General features: G+C 32.6%; 1 protein-coding gene across 3 annotated transcripts; it reads right to left on the bottom strand.

Moving 5' to 3' along the window:
* Positions 1 to 5,236: 5,236 nt before the first annotated feature.
* On the bottom strand, positions 5,237 to 10,765 carry LOC120081271 (metal tolerance protein 5). 3 transcript variants are annotated; one of them, XM_039036002.1, is made up of 6 exons: positions 10,392 to 10,765; positions 9,383 to 9,492; positions 9,053 to 9,298; positions 6,558 to 6,638; positions 6,151 to 6,384; positions 5,237 to 5,871 (listed from the first exon to the last, which is right to left on the bottom strand). In XM_039036002.1, exons 1-6 carry the CDS (start codon positions 10,558 to 10,560, stop codon positions 5,524 to 5,526), a joined length of 1,188 nt encoding a protein of 395 aa, XP_038891930.1. In that variant the 5' UTR covers positions 10,561 to 10,765; the 3' UTR covers positions 5,237 to 5,523. The 3 variants fall into 3 exon arrangements, with proteins under 3 accessions (XP_038891930.1, XP_038891932.1, XP_038891931.1); XM_039036004.1 differs by lacking the exon at positions 10,392 to 10,765 and adding an exon at positions 9,833 to 10,372; XM_039036003.1 differs by lacking the exon at positions 10,392 to 10,765 and adding an exon at positions 9,657 to 9,779.
* Positions 10,766 to 19,853: the final 9,088 nt, after the last annotated feature.

Genomic DNA, 19,853 nt, shown 5'->3' with positions numbered 1-19,853 from the left:
CATAGTTTTTTTCCTATTTTATGGTATTTAATATAAATCATATTTATATTAATTCATCCAGTATAATAATGTATCAAATACATCATATCAATTATATCACATATAATTGAATCAATTTAATTATATCACATATAATCAAATTCTCTTTTGTTAGTTTGAACACTTCAAACTAACCCAAAATCTGATTCTTAACTTGAACCCATTGAGCTACCAAGGGGACCTTATGAACCTTAGCTTGAAGCTCCAATAGTACGTGAATAACTGACTAAACTTTTTAGTCACCATATCCACCATTCATTAACTGTCAAGCACTCCACTAAAGACCGACAGTTGCACTCTTCGCACAACAGATATATTTGTGTCCATATAACCAATCGACGGTGCGATGACCCTTCACAAATTGCTCGTAAGTACAGTTGGGCCAATTTACCATTTTTCCCCTGTAGTTACATCTAACTCATTAAGTACCACTGATTCCTCTAATGAACAATAAGTCATAGTCCCACAATGACTGAGTCTTCTCTTCCCAAGAGAGGGTGTGGCCACTATGTTCAAGACCTGAAATTAGCTTTAAGGGAGCAATTTATCTACTTACCCCTGCTTCATGGAAGGAGTGAATTCCGTCTTGTATAGCTAAGTTCCCAGCTCCCCAATCAGACGAATCCTCAAAATGGTAGTTTTGTTGAGTTGGCAATCTGGTCACTCTCACCCATACCAATCAAAGAATCGCCCTCATAGGTAAGAGTTCCCAACTCACTCAGAATTGATGTCATATTACCTATGGTCATCCTAGTGAAATGTAAGTCTCTATCATGAACGGCGTTATATAACATGACTAAAAATTTCATGGTCCGGTCTTATACAAACTTCTTTGTATAGGATACCCCCGCTCACATGTCTCCACATGAATGATCAGGATCAGATCATTTGTAGCACTTTACAATATTTGTAACATCTACAAAGCGGGCCGTATCCGTAGTATCATAAAGATAAGGTATCCCTTCTTTATCCATATACTACAAAACTTTTAGGTTATTACTTAAAGCATGATTCACTTGTATGTCTCCACATACATGCTTAAGTTACATAAAATAACCTTGGATCTTGGTTTATTGGATTGAGTAAATGCTTATAAAATAACATTTATTTTATAAATAACAATATGTTCATAGAGTTTACAAACTACGAGACTACCAGGAGATTTAGGACACCATTCCCAACAATCTTCCACTTGTCCTAAAGCCTAGGGAGACTAATGTACAATACAAAAGACAGGACAAAATACAATAAACTAAGGCATACATTATACCCTAGTAACATCTCCCACTTGCTCTAGACAAGGTGTCGCATATCCTGTAGACCTAAACTCTCTACATGACCCTCGAACACTTTAGCCATGAGAGCCTTTGTAAACGGAACAGCAACGTTGTGCTCCGATGCGATCTTATTGACAATCACATCACCGCGATGCACAATCTCCCAGATCAAATGATACTTCCGTTTTATATGCTTGCCTCTTCAGTGACTCCGAGGTTCCTTAGAATTTTCCAGAGCCCCGCTGTTATCACAATAAAGTGTGATCGGCAAAGATATATTAAGACAACTTCCAAATCAGTAAGGAACTTCCTAAGCCAAACACCCTCTTTAGTGGCTTCATAAGTAGCTACGTATTTGGCTTCCATAGTGGAATCCACGATGCATCCTTGCTTGATGCTTCGCCATAGTACACTCCTCCATTCAGAGTGAACACTGACCCTGATGTTGATTTTCGAGAATCTCTATCAGTCTGAAAGTCAGAGTTTGTGTATCCTGTAAGGATCAAATCCTTATCTCCATACGTGAACATATAGTCCCTCGTTCTCCAAAGATATTTGATGATCGTTTTGACCACCATCCAATGATCTAATCTTAGATTGGACTGATATCGACTGATAATCCCTACTACATAGAAAATTTCAAGTCTAGTACATAATATTGCATACATAAGGTTACCAACAGCCAATGCATAGGGAACTCGTCTCATTTCCTTAAACTTTTGAGGTGTCTTAGGACACTATTCCTTAGAAAAAACAATTCCATGTCTGAAAGGTAACAAACCCTTCTTGGAATTTTGCAACGAGTACTTGATCAACATCTTGTCAATGTACGATGCTTGAGATAAGACCAATCTTTTGTTCTTACAATCCCTTATGATCTAGATCCCTAGAATAAACTACACCTCTCTTAAATCTTTCATTTTAGATTGGGCGGCTAACCATTTCTTAACGTCAGTCAGAAAACCTACATCATTCCCTGGTCCAATCATTGAGCCCAAAAATTTCTACAATAAAATTAGGTAGTTAGAATTCCTCAATCGGGGAAATTGTCCCTTCCTCTCGTGAGGTAACTTGGAATATGGAATTCAAAAGGATTAAATAGGAAATGATTTATTTTCCCAGAATGTATCCTAGTTTTTGGCCTAATTCTTCTTCTGATGATAGGATATCATCCATATACAGCAAAAGGAAAGCTATTGAGTTGTTGATGATTTTATTGTAAACACAAGGCTCATCAACATTCTGATCAAAATCATAAGATTTGACCGCAGTATCAAATCGTATATTCCAAGATTTAAATGCTTATTTCAGTCCATAAATGGACCGATTAAGCTTGAAAACTTTTTACTCTTGATCTTGTTGAATGAATGCTTCTGGTTGAGCCATGTAGATGGTCTCCTCAAGATTACCATTCAAAAAGGCAGTCTTCACGTCCATTTCCCATATGGATGTAAAATGGTTAGTAAATCAATAAAGAAGAAAAAGATTTTCAAGAAATGAGGTTTTCCATTAAGAGTCAATGCCTATGGTGTTCGAGTGCAAGGTCTTTCTTTCTCTTTCAGTGGTGAGCCTACAATACATAAGAAAACTAAGAAGAAAAGATGTGTTGTTAAACATGTTCTCTTGACAATGAAATACCACATAGATCATTTCATTGTGTTCACCAAGTATGTTTTTATGGATACTTCATATCAGCTCTCTACCTTTCCTAAAGATCTTGAAGGTATTACACCTACAACTAAATCTAGTTTTTCTATTAAGAAGTCTAGTAATTTGACTCTTTTTTATTTGGTTGTGGTTACTGAAGAAACTAAAGTTGTGAGTGGTGACCAAATTATTAATAATGTTGGTAGTATTGTAATGGAGTCTACGGATTTTTTTGACCATGATAACCATGTAGTTAAGCATGCTAAATTGGCTGATGTTTTGATTGTTGCTTCTACTATACTGGGATTGATCATTCTATGGTTGCTTAGATATTTGTTGAGATTCTTGTGCTATGTGATGGTGTTATTGATAATATTGTCTCCTCTAAAAATATTGCAAATGATAAGCCTCTGTTTGTTGATCAAATTGAATTCACTACTCGTATTACTACTGAAAATTGGTCTTCTATGTTTGGGGTACCTGAGTATTTGATTGTTGATATTGGTCTGGTTGACAAAATGATTGTGAGTACTTGTAGTCCAGATGCTAGTAAAAATGTTGTCGTTGAAAATGTTGACAGACTTGGTCTCAAATATTGGTCTACATGATGTTACAAACAAGTCTATTGTTAATCAAGAAAAAGAGTAGGGTTCTTGAAATTAGTGTTCTTGTTGTTTTTACGAATGTGGCTTGTGCTTATGTTGAGATTAGGTATGTTTATATTGCTTCTTCTTGTAAGACTGATGATATTTCAAAAGATGTTCTCGAAAACGTTGCTGCCTCAGTCTTAGTCTATGCTAATATTGATAATGTGAATGGTCTTGCTAAGTTAGAATCGTCTAACAAGGATAGTGTTGGTTGTGACTTGGTCAGAGGTTAGAAAAATTTAGAAAAAAAATCTTCCCACTTGACTACACTTTTTGTTTCGGAGAAATGACACAAGGTTTTAAGAGACGCTCATTTATATTCTTCTACCCACCAAAAAAATAATTATAACAACAATAAATTATGGAAAAATTTTCACATATAGAAAAAAAAATGTCAAACTATTTATAGAAATGACAAAAAAAAAAAACATTGATAGACATGTTCTATCAGTAATAGACGTCTATCAATTTCTATGATTAAAATTTTGTTATTTTGTATAAATAGTTTCTCTTATTTTTCTATTTTTGAGAATAATCTCAAAACTTGAATTATTAGGTCAATAGATTTCCATAAAACAAAAGTGTAAAAATCAATGTGGTGAGTGATAGATGCATAAATTTTTAAAATGTTTAATAAATTAATGATCTAGTAAATATAAAATTAAAAGTTCATAAATTACATTAGATACCATCTTTAAAATTCATAAACTAAATTTATATTTTAATTTCTCATGATCTAATTGCATATACCATCTTTAACATTCATAAACTAAACTTATATTTTAATTTCTCATGATCCAATTGCATTTTGTAAAAATATCTAAGCGGTGGCAAATCCAAAACTTTGTGATAACAAGAGGCACAAATTTATATAAAGTTAAAAATTTAGTCTATGAACTTCTAAATTTATGTCTATACATAGTTTATGAACTTTAAAAAATATTTAATAGGTTCATGAATTATCAACTTTTGTGTCCAATCGATTTTTAAATATCAATTTTGTATTCAATAAGTCTCTTGCATATTCAAAAAGGTTAAAGATTAAATATATTACATATTAAATTTAACTTTGTCTCTAAAAGGTATCGATTGACTAGAAAACATTGAAAGATTTAAGATTCAATTAGATTAGAAAAAGTTTTTTTTGTCCAATAAAATAGTTAATTTTTAAAAATGTTTAATATGATATATTATTTCAATTTTCAATTTTTTTAACAATAAAGAGTTAAAAAATTATTATTTTTCAAAAAAAAATTGAAGATTAAAATAATATATAAAGATATATATATATTGAAAAGTTAAAATAATCAAAATACAATAATACATATATGAGTAAAAATACAAAAGGGGTATCTAGCCGAAGGATTGAACTAGCCGATGACTTAAGCTAGAAGTTAGAACCATTACTTTATTATTATTTTAAAAAAAATGTTTAAAAAAATGACAAGAACAATTAACAAATTTGAGTGCAAAATTCATAAACAAAATAAGTTAAATTATATATATCCAACTTTGGAATGTGTTCCAGTTATTGTCTAGATTTAAACATACTTAAAAATATAAAGGTTTAAGCAAAATAAACACATTTGTCATCAAGTCCAGTTTTCAACCTATGCTTCAAAATAATAATAATAATAATAATAATTCTGGATAATTTTGTGAAATCATGGCTTAAGAATTTCCAACTTTTATACAATTGCCAGCTTCTATCGACATTTAACGAGCCACTCAACTCAAAGATTCTCTTAGATTTGTTGCTCTGAATTTTCTTCTAAAATCACCAAAGAAATTCCTCATCATTCAGGCAGAATCAGGCACAAATTTACAAGATCGTTATTGCAATTTTACACTACCACATAAATGAACATGCGGGGTTTAGAGTTGAAGAAATCACCATGTTGCCTTGCCTTGTTCTAAGAGTGTGCCTGTGCGTGCTCTGGTTTATGCTTGTACTCGTAATCAAGATGAACAAAGGCCCTCTCAATTTCCGGTAGCAGCTCGAGCTTTTCTTGCAGCGACTCACCAATGTCATGAGCCTCTTCTAATGGCATTTCTCCAGGTAGGACAATATCGACCTCGACGAAGTAGTGTGATCCAAATGTATACGCTCGAACTGTGTCAATGTGTCTGATGGCCTTGTGATGGTTCCAACATAAGTAGGTGAGCTTCTGTAGATACTCGGGGGCAGCTGATCTTCCAACAAGGGAGTTCACATTTTCCAATACCGTCATCGACCATGTGCGTATAGTGTATAAAGCCAGCTGTAGCAATTCACAGAGCTCACAGTAAACATGGGTAACTTCTAAAAAGTTGACACTATTAGGAAACTAAAACAAAGCACAATCATCATTTGTAAATATCCGGGTAAATATTTATGTCCTTCAGCATACCCAAAATGTCGAGGATAATGGTGATCCAGAAAAACTCGAAGTACTAGACGTTTAAAACCAAGATGCACATCAAAATAGATATGCTAGTAAGGGAGTTTCAGATTCAGCAAGTAAAGCACAATATGGAGAAAGAGCTTGTTTGTTACTCACAATAATAGCTCCAAGAGGGTCGATCCAGCCAGCTATATAATTAGCGAGAAGGGCAGCAACAAGGCCGATCGCATTGGTGACTACATCAAAGAAATGATCTTGAGCATATGCTTTGACTATCTCGTTGGTGAAAGTCCGGCAATAGACCATTAAGAGTAGTTTCACTATAGTAACTGAAATCATAATGCCCACAACCCATCGCTCTTGCTCCTTGGTTAAGTTGAACACAGAATCCTGGAAGAAAGTAGGAAAGTTAGTAAAGTAAATAGATGTCAAACCCTTTGAGCAGTCTGGGGAAGTGTCGTGGAACAATAATCTAGTCCAGTCCACTATCTAGGGTCAAATTTTCTGCTAAAGCGATAAACTTGGGGGAAATTCGTAAGAGAGATGATTCTCTAATTACTTACACCTAATAAGAGAGTCCGAATTGACTCCAATATTATCTGTAATCCAAGAGTTGCCATCACAGAGGCAAAAACAAGAATGCCCTGCATTAGAAGAAAAAGTAGAATATGAATCCTCCAGTAGTGACAGCACACAACCAATAGATGGATAATAATAATAATAATTATTATTAAATCAACCAACAGTGATTGATGATAGAATGGTACAAAAAAAATCAAGTTTGGATTTGGTAGTTCTCTTCTTCCTTTCCTCTTGCATGCAAGAGAACCCCTTTAATCCTCATTCTACTTGCCTTCAGAAAATAGTGAACAAATTCAAAATCATACAACAAATCAAGAGAGTTATTTTTCTTTTTCAAAGGATAAAGCAAGAAATGAATTGATGAAAGGCTGGGTGGGCCAACCACTAAGAAAATGAACCATCAAGGCCAATTTTAGCAAGATTGTGGGTTTATCCGCTCAACTCCCACCACGCATAAAATTATAATGTGTATATATCTATATAACACATCCCAAAAAAGACGTAGCAAGAGACAAAATATCGGAGGTGCTCGACTTGACATATTACTAGCTGTCCTCTGAAGTATGCTTGTCCAATGGAGTGCAATCAGATTACATTTTAAAATCAGAATACCCCCAACATCTGGTCCTCTAGACGCTTCAAAAGTCCTTTATTCATGGCTTCGGCTTTAGCTTGCAGAACATTCTTCATTGAAGCCTACTAGCTAACGTTGAATTTGCAATCCAAGCTGCATCTATAAACAGACAGGAAGCTGAGCTCCTCCCTTCAAGGTGGTTCTTTTCGTCGTCTGCATCTACAAAAATCCTAATAACGAGGTATGTTTAGTTCTCTTGGATCACATTCAAGAATTGATAGCCATAGCTTGGACATGAATGTCTGTCCCTCTGCAGGAACAATAGAGGTATGCTTAAAAACTAATCGATTTCTGGATTTCCAAATCCTTCATAGACTGAAAGCATATAAGTGGGTAGTGTAAGCAGAGGCTTCACTTAAATTTAGAAAGCTAGTTACAAAGAAAATCTACCAAGTGCCAATATCCAACTGTAAGGGATCTGCAAACCAAAATTGTTTAGCGTTATCGAATTCCAACATTTAGTTCCATTTCCCTTTTCCTGAAATTCCATTTGACAGCTAAAAATTTCCTGGCGCTTCCATGTTTCTTTCTAACACTTTTCGTGCAAATGAGAATTGGCGGTTTCTCCTCTTCCCCCTTTTCAAAAACTAAGTATGTTTTTCCAGTTCCAAGGAAACAAGAAACGAGATTTCACAACGGATTTATCGGGTGGATTAAAATGCCATGTACAGCTACTTGAACTAGCTTTCATACATACTGAGGAGAATCTCTGAATTAGCCTAGTCCTCTATCCAAAAGATAACTTTTGCTTTTATTTCACTGGATTATATTGGCTAAAACAGATCGATCACCTTATCCCATGCATTACTAAGGGTAGAAAGAACTTGAAAAGTATTCGGACAAGGTATCAAGGGTTTATCCGCAAATTTACTCCTTTCCATCCCACACCCTCCATCTTAAACCTGCTGCCATCACTTTTCTCCCTTCAAAGATGCTTTTCCAGCCCCACAAATTTTTTACCCTATTTTCACTTCCATAAGGCTTGAATTTGTGGTATTTATCTTTGACGATCCATAACAGAAGTGAATTAGAATTTAGAAGTATCCTCCAACCTTACCTGGCCAGAAGCAAGGTGTACACACTAAACCCAGGGGTACTCGGCCACCCTCAAAGAGGGTAGTAGTTGTTCACGATTCAACAAATCGAGAGTTCAAAAACCAAAAAGTATGGGCCTTCAGTTCCAGCTGGAAGGCATATATTATATAGCCTTAGAAGCTGTCCACGTTCTGCAGTCTATAATCCGCTAGAAAAAGATGAACAAGAGGCAGAATCCAATTTTAAGGCAAATAAGAATTTTAAAACACAAAATACAGGGTTTCTAAGCCAACTTTTGAAAACAACAAAAGTGGTTTTTAAAAACTTGTTTTTACTTTTTAAATTAACTAAGAATTCAAATGTTTTTTTTGAGACAAGTGATAATCATAGTAAAGAAATTGTGATGAAACAAGCACAATTTTTAAAAACAGAAGACCAAAAATGAAATCATTTCCAAACAGGGCATTCAAATGTAAGCAGTCTTACAGAGGGACTCGATGGCAGTGAGCTACTAACAACGGTATTATTAAGAGTCAACAGATAGGTGTCAATCTGTGACTTCCAATCAAATCTAGTTAACCCTGAATCAAACTACTGAAGAGGAGAAACTTTAACATAAGACTTTATTAGACTCCATATTGTGGAAAAAAGAAAAACACAGGAGAAACACATCTTTCACGACAAGCCAGTGATCAAAGAGGTAGTTTCACGCAGTTGCATATGGATTTGGGGTAAAGTAAACCTATACTTATATTATATTTTTTTCACCACGTCAAATAGTAGAGAGGAAGTTGCAAGAGAACTGACCAAAGGCTGCATACGTTTTTTGCCAATAGGATACTGGTACGGGTTTGGTGTTTGCATGGAAAATGCAGTGAACCATAGAATGAAACCTGATAAAAGATCAAGAAGGGAATCCAGTGTGGATGCAATTATAGCTAAGGAACCACTTCTAATCGATGCATATACTTTAGCTGCAAACAAAACCATATTGGCAACATTTGATATTCTGATGGCAAATGTTTCACTCTTTGCTAATTTTTCACGTTCTTCCTGCAACCACCAAAAACAGATTTTGGTTTTGAGCTGTGAAGCATGTCTTAATCATCAAGAAAACATACGAGTATAGAACAATACCTTAGACATTCCAGGAACATAACCACGATCAGTTAAAGCATCCATTTCATTAAATCCCTCGAGCATTTCTACCTGCTGCTGGTAGTACTCAGCTACATAATCTTCAGGGCCTGAATTCACCAAAAAAAAGTGTTGAGAAAAAAATGGATGAAGTTTTCAAGCTTTTTTTGCTTCTTTATTCTCTTCCTTTATAAATTCAAATCTAACTATGCTCTCTGTCAATCCCATTAGATAAAATAGTAGTAGCTATACAAACAGAAACATGAAGGCATACACATGCTTTTACAGAGGCAAAAGAAGATAAAATCTTAACAGGACCAAGGACCATAAACCAGCCAACATAGAGTGGAAACCCAAAATATTGGGCAATTGCTGCTTAACTTTCTATTCCACAACTGACCTCTGGAGTTCAGAACTTAAATATGGAAATAGGAAAAAAAAAATACTCAACTGTAAGAATCAATCAACCACAAAACATCTACATCCAATTGCAGCAAAATAAATAAATGAATAAATAATTCTCTAGCTTCTCGTTCAGGCCTTTGAAACTTTGAGTTACATATTCTCCTCTTCAAATTTTAAATTCATACAAAGAACGATTAGGTCAATAGCTCATTAAATACACAAAATAAAGCCAACGGAACCCACAATCCCCCTTTATTCAACGCAAAAAATGACACAGCGAATGAAAAGAAAAATCCCACTATGGCAGGACAGAAATTAAAGAGGAAGTAGCAAAGTGCCAGAAGAATAAATACTCTTCAGAAACATAAAATAGAAATTAAACGAATATATGCACTGCAGCAGCTATGCTAAAAGCAAATTAGAAAGAGAGAGAACAACAAGCGAAGACGTAGAAAAGGAATATTGCCAGTAAAGAACAAGGCATGAAAACCATTGAATACGATATTGACAAAACAAGCATGGATCGGAAACAAAAAGAAGAACAAATATGATTCAGCGAACAGAAGGACCGGCAGAAGAGAAGGAAGAGAGAGTTGCAAATTACTCAAAACCCCAAGGCAATCATGGAGTGGACGAGAGGGTTTCTTCTCTTTATGCTCTGGAGATAACTGAAAGCCATCGAAGTTCAAACGCCATGAGAGGTCGCCGGCGGTGGACTGGAGCAACAGAGAACTCTCCTCGTCGTTCTCGATGGATACAACGGGGTGCACCATTTTTGTGAAAATGCGAGAAATGTATGAATGGAGGAATTTCAGAAGAAGAAGAAAAGAAGAAGAGGAAGAAGGGGGAGAATTTTAGTGGTGCAAATGGTAAATTTAACGAGAATTTGTGGGCATTTTAGCAAAATAGAAGTTGGGTTTGTTCACTGTTGTGGTTAGTGTAGTTCGAAACGTTTGAACCAGTAAAGTGACGGTACAAAAAGTAGTTGATTTTTTTAAATAAAAATAAATTGCCACGTGTACGGTCCACTGCTTTGCATCTACGATATTATTTCTATCATTTGACAACACTTTTACTTTTACTTCTAAATTTTTATTTTGGATTAATTTAGTGCAAATTACAAAAAAAAAAACATTACGGTGATAGTTGTAAGTACACCTTTTTTATTTTTCAATTTTAAAAATTGAGTCTTCAAACTTATACAAATATTACGATTAGACACTCAAATTTATTATGAACCGTAATAATTCTATAAGTTTAAAGGTTCAATTTTTACCATTTGTAGGTCCAATTTTAATACTTTTATAAGTTTGGAGTCCAAATTTTACAATTGAAAGTACGAGGATGCAATTGCAACTACCACTATACTTTAGAGGTAGTTTTTGTAATTTGACCTAAAATTTATTCCAAAAATATATATTTTTTCTAATAATGAGCTATTCTTCATACAATATTTTAAGCTTAAATTTTTATCTCTTCTTAATTTTAATACAAAAATGGGATCGAACTTTCTAACTTATAGAAAAAAATGTTATATTAATTACTATTAGTTAAGCTTAATTTATCATTTTTCCTTAATTATAATTATTCAAAATAGTTTTGAATTATATATTATGATTAACATTGGACTAAATATGCCAAAACGAGCATAATTGTATACATTAGTGATCAAGAAATTGATTCAAATATTTCTCTCTATTATACTAATAAAACATTTGACTAAAACCTATTATATACGTTTTTATATTTCATATTAAAAATATAGTATTGATTTTTTTTAAAAAAATAATAATGAATCGATAATTATTAAGTAATTATTATTTTAAAAAATTAAATATTAAGGAATAATTAAATTTTATCAAAATAATACAAAAAAGAAGTAGTATATTAGGAATTTCACTTGTGACGTATGACCTAAGCTGGTTTAAACGTGTTTTGATAATATATATATAAATCAAAATTAGTTATAATTACCTGTTGAATATAAACTCTTGTTAATTTATTATGAATATAGTTTGTATTAATAGGTATAATTATTATTATTTTTAATTTTATGTTAATAGGTCTAATTATTATTGTTTTAGTATCATATAATTTATAATACATTTCATAAGAAAGAAATTTTTTAATAACAAAATCAAAATCCATAGATTGAGTTTTATGTTCGATTGATTATTGGTTTGGTTTTTAGTTTTTGACATTTTCTCCTTTTTTATCCAAATTTTAATTTTTATTTCCAACTTGATTTTGAATGGGCCATTTTTACTCATTTGAAATTAAAATTTAGGTTTGTTTCTTTCTTTCTCTTTTTTTCAGATTGGTTTTTTTTCTAAACAATAAATATATATGCACAATATCGATGAAAACACTCAAAGACATCTAGTTTATTTTTAAGGGTATATATACCTCGATTTGGATTTTGAATCGTTTTTCCAATCAAAATCCAATTCAAACCATATTTTTTTAGTTTTCTATAACTACGAACCATTAATATATATATTTATATATATATATATATATATATATTTATTGTAATACTAAAAATTAAAACCAAACCAGTTGATGAATTAGGGTTCTCTCGATTTTTCGATTTTTCGATTTTTCGGTCTTATAATAATAATAAATAAATAAATAAATGTTAGAAAGAGCCAAAAATGATCCAAATCCTACATTGTTGCAAAAGTTGCTTTAGACTCGCACAGAATCAACCGAAACAAGATCTGAGCCGCACGATCAATCGGGAATATTATAACTAAGCGGGCCCACATCTGCCCCTACCTTTTCGGACGGAAGATCTTTCATAAGAGAGTTGTTAACGTGCTAATAAGGTACACGGAAGCTTCGTGTATCTTCATTTTCTGTGGTTCGTTGGATTGATGAGACTCAACATGAGTCGTTGATTGAGAGATCTTACTGGGCCCACGCCTGCTAGTAGATATATAACTATAATTAATTATAAGTTTAAGTGAGGGCGGCTAAGCTAATATTTTTATGGAAGAAAATCTGTTTGGTTACGTGGATAGCAATAGTAACGAAAGTGGATAACAGTCATATCAAATGTGGTCATGTGGGAATAATTACCAAATAGTGGTGTCTACATCACATGGGATCCTTTTGATAAGGACCCTTTTTGTTTTATTTTTTAAAAGTTAATTTTGTTTTATTGATAAGCATATTTTATAATTTATAATATTCTTTTAAGAAAACTAAAGGTATCTTTTTAAATAAAAAAAATATTTAAAAATATTTACATTTTGCAGCAAAAAGTTTCAAAAATACGAAGTATTTTTGTAACTAAAATTTCCTATTTATAAGAATTTTCCAAAAATAACTTTTAATTTTGTCATTTTTTTAAACAACATTCGTACTAATTTAAGAACAATAGTCAGGTGCAACCTAAATCTATACTCATCATTTTCTTCTACACAAAATAATAATAATAATAATTTTTTAAAAAATATTTAATTATCACATGACAATTAGGTGCATAAAAGATGCGCAATAAATGTTGCACTATTACCTAATTGTTATAAGACTACCCTAAGACTACTTTTGAAATTATTGTGATATTGAATTGAGTACTGTACCATTATTCCACTTCTCAATTTATGTTAAATAGTATAATCCATTTTTATTTCCGGTATTTTTAAATCAATAAAAATAAATCATATATCAAATATATAATTTAAAAATAATAGTTGGACCAGAACTCTAGACAATTAATTAAATTAATATACTTTTATATTAATTTAATTAATTAAAAAATTGACTAATTACACTAAAATAATAACTGAATCGAACCATAATAGGTGAACCAGTCCTTTGAACCGTGCAAACCATGGAATTGGACTCTAAACAATTAATTAAATGAATATACTTTTATATTAATTTAATTAATTAGAAACCTGACTAATTACATTAAAATAATAGCTGAATCGGACCATAACAGATGAACCAACCTTTTGAACCGCGCAAACCATTCGAACTACACGTGAACCGGCCGAACCAGCAACTAAACCGCGTGAAACGTATGTCTCAGACAGAAAATTTTCTTATAGCATTGCATTGCTATACTGTACCTGTCTCTTATACACATCTAGATGTGTATAAGAGACAGGACCATAACAGATGAACCAACCTTTTGAACCGCGCAAACCATTCGAACTACACGTGAACCGGCCGAACCAGCAACTAAACCGCGTGAAACGTATGTCTCAGACAGAAAATTTTCTTATAGCATTGCATTGCTATACTGTACAATGGCGATTTCCTCCCATTCTTTCCGACCTCATTTTCTCCAGAAAATCATCAGAATCAGTACGAACGACACCGCCAACATAAATTACAAACTCTATTGTAATTAAATGCTTAAGACAACAGACCCTTACAAACCAATTTGTAAATAAAAAGCAATAAAACCTACCGTTCAATCCCGAAAACATAAAATGTACATAACAAACCATCAATCTGTATTTGAATTCTGAAAATTAAAAAAAAAAAAATGGTAACCAAAACCTAACTCTAATACCAGTTGAAGGACTGTGAGGTCCGATGCAGAAGCGGAGATGCATTGGGGATTAGTCCTAATTTTAAACTTCATAGAATCATGAAAATACACAACCTTAAGTATGCATTCTAAAACAAATTTTATAACATGCTTCAAAAATTAAAGAGAAGTGATTTGGGTTACTAACTTTCTTGAAGAACCAATTCTTCACCAAAAAAAGTTCTCTCGATTTGGTCACGTATCCTTCTCTTAGAACACGTGCAAAATCAGCAAGCCAAAACCAAATTGGAATACCACCAAAAGTGAGATCTCAATCATAGGAGTGTGTGGGCTTTGTCTTCCAAATTTTGGAAGATAGGGAGAGGAAGGATTTGAGAAGAAATTTTAAGGATCTTTCTAAGGAAACAAAATCATATTGACCCTCTGTAACTTTTAGGAGGAAGAAGACGATCCTCATAACCCCCCTCTCCCATGTCCCTCATCATAGAAATAAGGGGAGGGAGTTATAACTCCCTCCTTAATTAAATTAAAAAAGAAATATATATATATATATATATGTGTGTGTGTTACATCGAATATAACACATAACCTATAGTTTTTATATTGTATCAAATACAATATAACCTATAGTTTGAATTCTATTAATCATTTGTGATATTTAATATAAATCAAATTTATATTAAATTTAATTATATGAATCTAATTCATATAATTAATATTTGAATTATTTTCAAATGTTTATTTCCTCTCGAAATAAACTTTATTTTGTAATGTATCAAGTACATTATACTAATTATATCATATATAATTAAATTAAATTAATTATATCCTATATAATTAACTCTCTCTATTAATTTGAATAATTCAAATTAATCTAAAATTAAATTGATTTTCAATTATCCTAGTTGAGCTACAGAGGGGACTTTATAGAATTGAAGCTCAAATGGTACTTGAATAATTAATTGAATTCGTTTAATTAAATTACCAACTTCCATTAACTGTCGGTCACTCCATTAAAGATTGACGGTTGCACTATTCGCACTATAGATATATTTCTGTCCATTGGATATAACTAGTCAACAGCACGATGACCCTTCACAAGTTGCTCGTAAGTACAACTGGGTCAAAATTACCATTTTACCCCTATAGTTACATCTAACTTCTTAAGTACCACTAGTCCCTCTAATGAACAATAAGTCATAGTCTAACTATGACCAAACCTCTCTCGAGCCAAGAGAAGATGTGGCACCACATTGTTCAAGCCCCGTAATCAACTCTTAAGGAGCAATTTATCTACTTACCCCAACATTGGGGAATAAGTGAATTTCGTTTTGTGTAGCTATGTTTCTAGCTCCCCAATCAGACAAATTCTCAAAATAGTAGGCATATTGAGTCGACAAACTGACCACTCTCCCTCATGCCAATCAAAGGATCGCCTTCATAGGCAGAAGTTCACAATTCACTTAGGATTCAAGTCATGTCACTTATCGTTCTATTAACGATGTTATATAACGAGACTATTTATTTCGTGGTCCGATCATATATAAACTCTTTTGTATAAAACACTCTCGCTCACATGTCTCTACATGAATAGCCAGGATTAGATCATTTGTAGAACTTTACAACAATTGTAACATCTACAGAGCGGGTCATATTCGTAGTGTCACCAGGATAAGGTATCCAGCCTTATCTATCTACTACAGACCGTTCAAGTTATCACTTAAACACAATCCATATGTACGTCTCTACATACATATTTAAGTTACATAAGATAGCCTTGGATATTTGTTTATTGGTTTGTGGGTTAATGCTACTAAATGTCGAATAAAATACCTCAGATTTTATTAAATAAATAAATTATTTGTACGATACAATTACAAACTACAGCATCCACGAGATATAGGACATCAATCCCAATACATGTCCCAAAGACTCCTTTGTGTGCTTATTTAATATGTTGTATCATACAAAATAAAGAAATTTTGAGGGTAGAAGAAGAATAAACTAAGACCATTTTTTAATAGAATTTTTTTTGCTTATCTATTATATTTTAGCACATCATATCAAACAATGAATTTTTTTGGAGAAAAGAGTTAGAGAGGTGAAAAAAACAAATCCACATAATACAATCTTTTTTAGTAGAAAAAGAAAAGTAGAAATGACGACTCTTTATATAGTTTCAAGAGTTCAATAATGTTGCAAAACCATAAAAATTCCAAAACTCATTATAATTTATCGTAAAGTAATAATTTTTTTTATGATTTTTGGATAACACTATTAAAATGTTTAAACTTTTGAAATTCTAAAATTAATTATAATAAATGTAAAGTCATAGATTTGTTTAATGAATTTTTAGGAAAAAATGGTGAAAACGACTTTCATATTCTACCTTTGGCCAATCTATTATCTTTAATTATAATTAATAATTAGATTCCAATAATAGTTACATGATTTAAACAAAATAAAAGTAAAAGTATAAGGCGCACTCAACCATTTTTTTTAATAAAACAATTTAAATAAAAAAAAATTAAGAATGAAGAAAAAAACATGAGCAAAGAATACTTTTAAAATCTCGTGGTAGCATAACATTCTAACCAAAAGAGAAAAAAAGTTCCCGTGCTTACATGATTTAAACATCTATAAATAAATGAACGCACACAAGCATATATTAAAAAAAATAGATACAAAGAAAATGAAATACTAGAATATAAATAAAATAGAATGATGTGATTTCTTCACCTCTTAGCTTTTTGCTGTAACTTATGAAGATAAATAAATGAAAGAAAAGAATGAATCATTTGATCTAAAAAATTTGAGAGAGAGGAACTTGAAAGGTGAGAGATAGTTAAGAGTTAATGAGAGAGAAGGAAAATGTGAATAGATGAGAGATGGAAGGTGGCGAGAGAGATGCTAATGAGAGAATTAATTAAGGATAAAAGTGGAGTTTTGGAGCCATTTTCATAATTCTCGATAAGGAGCTAACCATCATAGGAGAACATGAAGTTTTACAAGAGAAAAATGAAACTCAACAAGTTCAATCCAACTCAATTGAACTTCATGCTAAAAATTCATGAAAGAGCTTTCCAAGTCAATATAAGCATGATGCAATCATTATGCCCCAAAAACCAATGATGAGCTAGAGCTAAAAGACTTCTAGAGGGATTAAATGCTTGGTTTGAAGATAAGTTTCTAGTCAAGTGAAGAGTTGCAAACATTGAAGCTCCAGTATTTGGTCATCCAAAAGCCATTATGAATCTAAAAATTCAGATTCATTTACATTATTAACATCCCACGTATTTAATTAATGTTATAAATTTCCATTTATTAGAGTAGTTAAAAGGGTATTAGATGAATGTAGTCAATATAGGTGAAAGGTTGCAACTTTTCATAGTGTTTATTCAATTAGTTTAAATAGGGTTGTAATCTCCACATTTAGAACAACACTTTGAATTTGAATAAAATTTCATTAAAGTTTATTCTTTCAAGCTTTATTTATTTATTTATTTATTTGTATTATTGTGTTTAGAATGCATGTATTAGAACTTTCAATCTAGTTTGATCAATTAGATTGTGGAGAGTTCGAAATCTTGAACTTAGGAACAAGTTCTCCTTTCTTCTTAATCATCGATCAATCTTCCAAGCTAAATCTGTTTAGCTTTCTTGGGGTTGTTATCATTTTGTTTATTGGAGGTTATTCTTATTATCGTTGCAGGGGTTCACCTAGAATGGGGGTTCTCATATGTGATTGAGGCAGTTCTCTTTATCAGTTCTAATAAGAGGGTAAGTAGTGGAAAGAAAGAAATGAATGAGTAAAAAAATAAGTAGCAAGGTAAGTAAATTGTTAATGAATTAAACAACATATAAGTAAAAGTACATTTTTTTAAGGAATAATGCATTGAAACTAGGAAAAGTCTAAGTTACAAGCCTCTTCACAAGTAGAGGAAGACCAATCATGAACAACAAAAGAATCTCATCCAGCTTCTTCAGAGAATGAAGAAGAAGGATTAACAAAACAAACCCTATAAGTTACGACTATTGCTAGCGCTACATGATCGAGGTGATGGGCCACCCTATTCGCATAGTACGGACACCGGATGAAGGACTCCACCTAGACAGCCACAACCAAAACGTCAATATCCATCACAAAACAACAAAGCTCAGAACAATCAAACCTCATGTGGGTTACAACATAAAAAATAAAGTAGAAGTCATCACTCAACTATTTTATTGATATAACAACTAAAAAAATAAATAATTTAATAGAAGAAAAAAATTAAACCAAAAATGACAACCTTTAACAATTTTCAATGCTTTTTTAACTATTCCATTAGCAACTAATTACATTAAATTTGTATTCAAATGACAAAATTGCCACGAAAGTAACCAGAAAATCCTTATAATGAAAGGGCATAGTTGGCATAATCTTTTTTCCCGCTATTGTGCCTTTTATATATATTATAGATAAATTATTTTATTTAATGGGAACTATAATTTATTTTTTGGGTGGGATTTATAAAATTGAAGCTAGGAATGATCAAGCTAAATTCTATATACTTTTTCTTAACGTGAGTAATTTAGGGTGTGTTTCGCCTATGAGTATGGAATTTAGGGGGTTTGGCATTTGAATCCAAACTCATGTTTAGGCAATTGGAATAAAATTCTTAGGATTAAGAAATCAAAACCATGAATTTGAAATATATATATTATATATTATATATATATATAATTGAATGTCATAGGGTTTAGAAAAATTTTCCTTCAATTTCTACTTCTTATCAGTGGTCGTTGATGACCGTCGGCAACAAATGTCTGGCCACTTCATGATCGAGCGTCGACGACCAATCGTCTTGACTGTTGGTGTGATTGTCTTGACCATCACAGCTGATTGCCTTGACCATCGACAATCAATAACATTGACCGTTACCATTGATGAGCGAACGTCTAGATCATCGGTGAACAATTGTTGTGATCATTAATAATCAATCGTCGTGCCTGTTAATGATCGATTGTAGTGACGGTCAGCGACCAAACACTATGACCCTTGGTGACCGAATGTCGTGATAGTCAACGATCAACCAATCGTCTTAATCTTCAACGATCGTTGACCGTCTTCACCATTGACAAGCGATCGTCGCCCGTCTTCGCTGTCGAACGACAATCGTCTTTATCACTGGCAACCAAAAGTTGTGATCGTTACAACCGATCGTTTTAACCAATTGGCGACCATTGACCTTCTTTACCATCGGATGGTCGTCTTGATCGTCGGCGCTCGACCATTGTGGCTGCCAGTGACGGTTGTTGTGACTGTTAGTGATAGATCGTAGTGATGATCAACAACCAAATGTCATGACCCTCAATGACCCGTTGACCGAGATGATCATCGACAATCGACTGATCATCATTCTATTGTCAATTGATCATTGTGATCGCCTTTGATCGATGCTTGGTTAACGATGATAATCGATAATTATTATCGGCAAATCACCTGTGACCATTTGATAAGTAAATAATTGGCACTAATAAGAGCTAAAACTAAAAGTCTTCTTGAAACATTAAATG

The sequence above is a fragment of the Benincasa hispida genome, chromosome 7 (assembly GCF_009727055.1).
Source record: "Benincasa hispida cultivar B227 chromosome 7, ASM972705v1, whole genome shotgun sequence".
NCBI classification, from domain to species: Eukaryota; Viridiplantae; Streptophyta; class Magnoliopsida; order Cucurbitales; family Cucurbitaceae; genus Benincasa; species Benincasa hispida.
This window is presented reverse-complemented; position numbering and strand designations above follow the sequence as displayed.

Excerpts from the sequence above, each read along its gene's own strand:
- LOC120081271 (XM_039036002.1), bottom strand. The coding sequence starts at position 10,560 with ATGGTGCACCCCGTTGTATCCATCGAGAACGACGAGGAGAGTTCTCTG. Across the intron at positions 9,493-10,391 it reads TGATTGCCTTGGGGTTTTGA|GCCCTGAAGATTATGTAGCT; the intron begins GTAATTTGCAAC and ends TGGTGAATTCAG. Across the intron at positions 6,639-9,052 it reads AAAAACGTATGCAGCCTTTG|GGCATTCTTGTTTTTGCCTC; the intron begins GTCAGTTCTCTT and ends CTTCTAATGCAG.